We start from the raw sequence: 8,595 nt of genomic DNA on the forward strand, positions 1-8,595 counted from the left end.
GTTTCTTTTCGTATTTCAACTATCTAAAATATAGGATTTAGTATCCCAAATAAATGCCCATTTAAATAACATGGCAATTTCTTCATCCGCCATTTAGATCCGCTTAAAAACTAAAAATATTCACTTTTAGCATTTTTTCCCCCTGTGAATTAGTCTCGAAAGGCTCAATCATACCAAATTTCAACATTCTAATCCTGCCGGAAGTGCCTAAATACTTAGGTGTGTAGAAAGTGTCTCATATAAATAACATGGGAAAGATTTTTCAGTTCCCCACAAAACCACTCTACAGTTGGAAATTTTTATTTTTGGTGATTTACTTAAGTAACGCTAGCGAAAACATACAAGCATACCGAATTTCAAGTTTTAATTTCAATTCCAAGTACTTAAAATATGAGATTATATGTCCAAAAATGGTCCATTTAAATTACATGGGGAAATACATCGCCCCTTTAGAACCCTAAAAATTAAAACTATTCACTTTTGTCAATTTTCCTGACGGTTAGTTCCAAAAAGCTACAATCAATACAAATTTAATCATTGTAGCCCTATAGGAAGTGCCCAATAATTTTGGGGTGTGAAAGATGACCCATATAAATAACATGGGGAAGAGTTTTCAATTGCTCATAAAACCCCTAAGGTTGGAAATTTTTATTTTTGGTGATTTAGTTTGGTAACGCTAACGAAAACGTACAAGCATACCAAATTTCAAATTTTTGTCCAGTTGTATGTATCTAAAACATGAGATTATAGGTTTAAAAAAAAACGCCCATTTAAATAACATGGAGAAATTCTTCATCCCCACTTTAGACCCCCTAAAAATTAAAAATATTTACTTTTGGCAATATTTACTTAGTCCCGAGAAGCTATAATCATGTCAAATTTAATCATTGTAGCCCTACAGGAAATGCCCAATAATTTTGGGGTGTAAAAGGTGTCTCATAGAAATAACATGGGAAAGATTTTTCAGTTCCCCATAAAACCAGTCTAAATTTGGAAATTTTTATTTTTAGTGATTTCATTAAATAACCTTACAGAAAACGCACAAGCACACTGAATTTCAAGTTTTTATTCCAATTCCAAGCACCTAAAATATGATATTATAGGTTTAAAAAAAAACGCCCTTTTAAAAACATGGGTAAAGTCTTCAACCCCCTTTAGACTGCCTAAAAATTAAAAATATTCACTTTTGGCAATTTTCCACTCGGAAAACTACAATCATGCCAAATTTCAACTTTTCACGTCCACTGACAGTACTCCTGTAATTTATGTCAATTCATGTAGTTTTATATATAGTTAAGATATCGATTTCACTCTCGGATTTGAAGAAATGTAAAACTCCATCAACACCAGATTAACTCGACTTAAAACTTTAAATTTATGAAGATCTGTCAGCGAATAAAATGCTGGCTAAACAAACCGAGTAAAAGATAATGCACCAGCTGTAGCCTAGTCTTTGAAATAAATACATAAAATAATAAGTAAATAAAGAATACAGAATTGAGAGTAGGTGTAATAACAAATAAAATTAAAAAATAAAATATGTACTTACCCAAAGACGCTCCTACAGAATCATATCCACGGTTTTCTTCATGTCGTCGCAACGCTTCCGCCCTCTCTACACGTATTTGTGAGGCCTGTTTCTTCGTTCTTGCATTATTATTGGTAGAAGTTTTCAACTTGGATCGAACTCGTGCTCGGTGCAATGACTTGGCCATTAAATTATCTAGAGCTTTCTGGAGTGCAAGTTTCTCACGATATCTGCAGAAGAATTCAGGTTTAATGCGGTAACGATTGAGAAATTCGTCGTAAAGTCGCATTGTGGCCCTTAAAGCTGTTATTTCTTTAATACGAGCATCTTCCTCATCATTATCGGAAGTGTTTGATGTGTTATAGTCAGATATATCATCGTCTTCTTCTTCACTAGATCCTGTATTTTCAGTTTCGAGCGTAGATATATTTTGTTTGTTAGTTTTCTCATCACTGTCACCTATTTGTCCTTTCACAACAAGGTCTTTTCCTTCGTATGTTTCGTCCGGTAGTAAAAGAAGGCGTGGAGATCGTATCGGTGCAGTAGGTTGCATGGTTGGTCCACATGGCGCTAGGTCGTCTTTTGAATGAACCGGTTTTAACGTACTCACTATCATTCATTCAATAAGAAAAAGACGAAAATTGTCACCACTGCACTAACTGCATATGATGGTATCACTACACATGTGTTACTACTTTTTTTTTATTTATTTTCTTAACGTTGTTTTAGTATAACACACCGCAACACACACAAAAAAATTTGATTGCTTTTTTATCTTCTAATTCTTGCAGTCGTTAATGAGAGTTTTGTCGACCAACCACATCGAAATATTCTTGATCGAAAGTAAGCGTCAGGACAGGCTTTTGATGCAAAATTTCCTCAGGTCGTGCGTCTCGATTCACTTTACTTTTTTGTGTTCACAAAAGAGAGCTGCGAAAAGGTGTACCAAATCAGTATTACTTGTTATTTTCTTTCTCTTCTTTTTTTTTCAAAAAAAAAAAAAATGTGCACAAAACCACAAAAAGTCTCACCTGCTTTTCGTGTCACAATATAAAAAAGGGTAAATTCACTCCTGTATGTCTAAGGGTGGGAAACTGGAGTAGTTTTTTCGTGGTGTTACACAAGTGTCCCCGAAGCATCAGAAAGCGAAATGGTACGGAAAAGAAATTCGGGGCTTTTGGAGATAAAACAACCGCCAGAGGGAAGTGAGGGAGGAGGCAGAGGGGAAGGAATAGGAGACAGGATAAATGGAAAGAACAACGAAAGATGCAAAGAGGGGAAGGGGAGAAGCAAACATGAGACTCGGATGTTACATTCCAAGGATAGCGATTCCAAAAAACAAAAACATTGAGGAAAAAAGAGAGAGGGGGGAAAACAAGGGGGCGCAGACTGCACGTTTACCGATTTGACCCGATAATTACAGCGTAGGAGGTCACGATCGGCAGGGCAGGGGTTGTAATTACGAGTACCATCGTGTTTGTGGGTCGTCTTTGCGTGTTTCGATAGTTTATGGCGCGAGGGTCATCCTACAACAGGTTGGTCTTGACCCCTTCCACATTTCACATACGAGAAAACATATACACACATGCATGGTTCAATATGGGATAATGGCTTATATCATAGACGTGACTCGGCCCCCCCTTTTTTTTTTCCTTTATGCTGCTTCGCTGTAATCTTCCCAAACTTGCTTAAGCATTAACGTAACATTTTTTTTTCTATATCTTTCGAGAATAAATAAGAATCCTCCCTCCTTATGTCATATTTTGTGCATTATCCTACCGTCATACCACGTTGGATGATTTACTAATATCCATAAGGGACTGTCTATATACTGATAGTACTTAAACACATGCTTTAATCACTCCATAATGGATCTTTTTTTATATATACATATACACTGTGCTTTGTTTATGACGTAATTTTTATGCGCTAGCCACACCTTAACAATTAAAACAGACCAAAACAAAACACCGACGATTACATCTTCTTCTTTTTATTCTATTGTTGAAACAGTTAATTAGGTTTAATAATCCCGCCGCAATCATTAGATCAATTTTCCCACATCGCAACAGATTATCACTTGTAATATTTGTAACAATAAATATTACAAAAACCAAAAACGCATTATCGTTAATAATTATTAAAGACACACGCACTGTCACTGTAAGAAATAAACAATAAATTATTTGTTGATTTTGTCCACTAATAAACTTGGATATTTAGTGTAATTAATTTTAATTATCTTGTTCGTTTATTAATTAAATTTCTTGTTGGAATTTTGAAAACAAATTAACACACGGTAACTGAATATTTATGTACGATAAGGGTTTCATACAGTTGATAGTTACATTATGTAAATACTGAAGCACATTTTCGGTAGTCACAAATATGTTATAGAACACATAATTTGTTTCTTTAACTATATTTGCTGGCCTTTTTTTAAATAATTAAAAGCAAGTAATAAATAAACACTTTTTATAAATAATTAGCGTAACTTTTTTTTCCTTTCACTAGTGAATAATGAAGTGACATTCATAATTTACTTCTTGTAGTAGCACTAATATTATATCACATTTTTGGCACGGAAATTCTTATTGTTTGTTTTGCACTAAAACACATCCAAGAAATAAATCGATGTGACTGCCGGCCGGCCTCTGAACTTTAGTCATTTGTACAGTAATTTTTGCTTCGCTTGAGCCATCACGGTTCGTAACTTGGGCACTGGAGGAGCCAACAGAAGATGAAAAAAGTTGACTATCGTCGCCCGCTCTCGCAGCCGGTATTCCGCGCTCCGCTTTGGTTGCGGTTAGCCAATTCATCTCGTGCTAAGCCACCCGGAGTATCACAAAACCACTTGCAACTACCATAGAGTGTAGCGGCCGCTTGCCGAAGAGTACTGTGTATAGTGGATATGATTTTTCATGTGTGTGTGTGTGTGTGTGTGTGTGTAAGTTGGAAGAATGTATGAGAGGCGAGTTGCACCGTAACGGCGGCGGGAGGGTAAGCTAACTCAAGCTGTCAACCTGTGTTGGCTCGGCTTAAAACAGGTGACCAGATCCACGTTTGTGATGTGATGTTAATGTTACGCAAAAGCGAATTTTCACTTTTTCTTTCGTTCTGTTGCCGCCGCGCTGGCTGCTGGGGTAAGGGTAACATTTTTTTATTCAATGACAAGCAAGGGATAAAAAAAAAAAACCGGAACAGATCGGAAATGACGTCACGGCGAGTCAGAAAGATTGCTTTGCGGGAACAGAAGATTTATTGCTTTCAATTGAGAGACAGGTGTGATGCCCACGGGACCGGTGAGGTCCGTCTGTCTGTCTATGAGAAAGCTCCCACGAGCACAATTGCAGTTTAAATTAATCTATAGTAAGGCTTCTTGATTAACGAAAGTAGTCCTCCCCCCCCCCCAGTGCTTTCGACCCGCGTGGAATTAAATTGTCTCAGTAATTTTAATCTGTTAAATTGCCTCCACGAATGAATTTCAAAGTATATAGTTACTTTTAGAACAAAGTAACAAATTCAAAAACGTAATTAAGATTTTTTCACAAATTCAAAATCGTAAAACGAAGGAAAAGCCGCGGTTAGCGACATCATACAGCGTCAAGCAGACAAGCAATAGTGCAAGCAATGACATCTATTGGCGTCACTATTATGAGGCGTTTGGCTTTCTTATCAAGTTCGTTATGTAAATTGTCTTTTCTTATAATAGTAGTGCTTTTGGTATCTATTCATGGTTGAATAATTTTACGATTTGCTTCAACTTCTTCTTTTTTTCTTTTTTCTTTCTTTTTCTTTTTCTTTTTTACTTTGTAAGCCATTTTACAGCATTTCTGTGCTTGAGTCGGGATAATTCTCGTTTCTAGTGTCCGAAGCAGAAGCTTATCAGAATGACAGGACGTGGAAAAGGAGGCGCAAGGCCAAGGGCGCCGATCCCGAAGGTCCGAGGGGGCCCGGCTCCCCCAGAGCTCATATGGGCCCCCTTAATGTATTTGTAAATTTACAACATTTGGCATAATTTGAATGCAATTTGTTTTAAAATCCTCATATATGGTTTCTGCATCTGAATGCCCCTTCTCCCAAATTTACAGAGAAATGGGCGCCCTTGCGCAAGGGATGTGCCAAGCGCCACCAATAGTTCTTCGTGACAACATTCAGGATATCACCAAACCCACTGTTAGACGTTTTGGTCACCGTGATAGTGTGAAGCGTATCTACGTTCTCTTTGTCTTTTATGAGGAGACCCCAGGAATATTGAAAGTATTCTTGGAGAACGTAATCACGCAGAGAAACAAAATATGTACGTAAAAACGTACGTCACATGCGTAAATCTTGTAGTTTTTTGAACTTACAAGGCAGGGTACCTCGGTGTAACACGCCGATTTTGATAAGGTTGCACAGACATACAGATCATCAAAAAAGAAGCGACACGTATTTTTTTATATCGGCCAACATGGGTATTGAAAGGGTCAAATGGGGGCATAAAAATGGGGTCAAAATGAGATTTTATGCAATATAGCGAGAACGAGAAGAGATATCGGGAAAGGTTAAATGTACGAAATACTACCCATAGTTGACGCAAGCCATTGAGGTAGAACTTACCCATGTGAAGAAAGCAGAACATCCGGAAATGGACCAATAACATGTACAACATATTCATAATGTGCTACAGAAATGAGTGAAGAGGGTGGCAAGGAGCAGGAAGAAAGAAAACACGAAAATGTAAAATACATGTTTTTGCTTTGGGTGCATACGTTATCCATATGCGAAAGAGACGCAAATTTATCTCACTGCACGAAGATTCATCTCTACAAGCATGAAGGATGCAAACGCCGTTCGTATAGGCAGCCAGTGAGACAATACTGCACAGTGGGTTGCATATATTGTGCAATGGGAGCAACGGTGAGATACATATTGGAAACGGGAATGTTTGTAGCTAGTAGCACACACACACACACACACACACACACACACACACACACACACACGCACACACACACAACATGCATTGCACAGTAGAATGTAATAGCAGGTGGTCCACATGTAAGATAAAGAGCAACAGCAATATCAGTTCTACGCATGAGTATCTACATTATATCATGAAAATACGCGTACATATGTACGTACAACATAAAAGTCAGCAGAGGTGTATGCTGAAAACAAGACGCTCACTCCTGATAAGTAGCACAAAAATGATATTTCAGGAAGAAATCGTCCAAACAAAAACAGTATTTGCACCACGAACACTTGATGATGGATGGGTTCTGGCACTCTGCTTCTTCGCAGACCAATGACGTCAACTGATGAAAACAAAACTCCACTGGATTTGGAAAATAATCTGGTCGTGATGAAAGATATCCAGAACAAAACCATGCGTATTGGAATAGATGTATGTACCGTGGAGATGAAAGTTGATTATGCACAAAGGATTGAAGTTTCAGTATATTGTCTCTGCTGTATAGATTGATGTTGAGTTGCTGAAGGCGTACCGCATCAGATACTTTGCGTACGAAGTTCTTCCAAATTCTGAAACCATACACATCCAGAGGTTGTATTAACCCAGTTGTGTGTGTAGGTATCGTCATAATGTTGCACTGCTTGTCCTGTGGCATTATTGTTGCCAAGTCGGATCGATCATAACCCGTCCACGAGTCGACTAACAGTACCGTTTGCTCATTGACTTGTGGAAGGAACACTGATTGGAACCACGTCTTAACGATCTGTTTTGTCACTTTCCCAGATGATGATGCACAAATATATAAGTTTTGTGGGCGGAACATTGTTTGTTGAATCCGTGGCCCAAACGTACCATGAAGTTCTTTCAAGACTATGAGCATGGGCGACAGCAATCTTCCACTGGCAGATATAACAGGCTGTATTGTGTAGCTATGTGTGATGGCAGGTAGAGATTGCATTGTTGCTGTAATATGCTTCTCGCCTCTCAAAGCCAGAGAGCGTCCAGAGTGAAATTCTAAAGCAAAGCCACTCTGATCTGTGTTATATACGTTATCCTCGCCATGAGCAGTAATGAGTGATTGTACATTTTGGACGAAGGTTTTAGCGCTTTCGTGCACTTGTGTGGCCTTCGCTGTAATGCTATGTGTTACAAATTTTGTAACTTTGCGTGAGACGATACCGTGACGTGTTTTAAAGCGCCATAACCATTTCTTCGAAGCTTTGAAATTAGCAACGGCTGTTGTTTGGTTTGCTTCTAACGCCCAACGTTGCAAGTGTGTCATGGACAATTAAATGCCGCTGTTTTGCTGTCACAAATTTTTCATACACAGTTCGGTCTATCACGTTTAGCTTTCACGTTTGGTTCCACCTTCTGTGATCTGTTTCTCCCATCTATATAGATCTGTTCTGCATTTGACACGCTTGAAGTGTTTCTGTACAGATTTCCAGGACATCTTTCTCTTCTTCCCTCGTTTCCAAAACGATACTGCCTTCCGCTTGTATCCCATGTCCACAATATCTCTGCTCTTGACTCCAGTTGTATGTACGTTGGAGGTCGTTGGGCCATCCCACTCATCCATTTCATCTTCACTTGCCATACTTGGGATGTCTGATCTATTCCTGCATAATAGGTCTTCTTCAATCTCAACATACATGTGCCCATTCGTCTTGAAACTTTCTAGGATGTTAAAAATATAGTCCTTGAGCTCCATTTCCGTTACCGTTCGTGGTGTCCGGACATATTGTGTTGCCTGATATGCCTCCACTAGCATATCCACCACATTCAGGGGATTCACATAGACCATCTTGCGACCACAAACGTCACAAGCCCACTTACACCTCACCTGAATTTTGTTACACACGCACAAATACGCACAAGCACACACCACCAGTTACACAACAATCAAATACCACTCCAGCTACCACACTGTCCAATGTTCACCACTAGGTCTCACAAGCAGTTAAACGTCGCCTTGCTTGTCTTGTTGAGAATAGTACCTGTGAAAGACACAAATGCACATACAGGGGGCGCGGTGGCTCAGTGGTAGAGCGTTCACCTCTGGTGCTTGGGATCCCGGGTTCGATCCCAGCCCCCGCCAAGTGAACTTTGT

The 8,595-nt window shown here is 38.8% G+C and overlaps 1 protein-coding gene across 1 annotated transcript in view; it reads right to left on the reverse strand.

Annotated features, from left to right (window-relative positions):
- dachs (unconventional myosin-IXb-like dachs) overlaps positions 1 to 3,294 on the reverse strand; it is a 553,892-nt gene extending 550,598 nt beyond the window's left edge. Inside the window, exon 1 of the mRNA XM_081754023.1 lies at positions 1,550 to 3,294. Coding sequence (XP_081610149.1) covers positions 1,550 to 2,144 — 595 coding nt within the window. The 5' untranslated portion in view covers positions 2,145 to 3,294. The remainder of the gene's footprint in view (positions 1 to 1,549) is intronic.
- Positions 3,295 to 8,595: the final 5,301 nt, after the last annotated feature.

This window comes from Thermobia domestica, chromosome 3 (assembly GCF_964235325.1).
Source record: "Thermobia domestica chromosome 3, izTheDome1.hap1.1, whole genome shotgun sequence".
NCBI classification, from domain to species: domain Eukaryota; kingdom Metazoa; phylum Arthropoda; class Insecta; order Zygentoma; family Lepismatidae; genus Thermobia; species Thermobia domestica.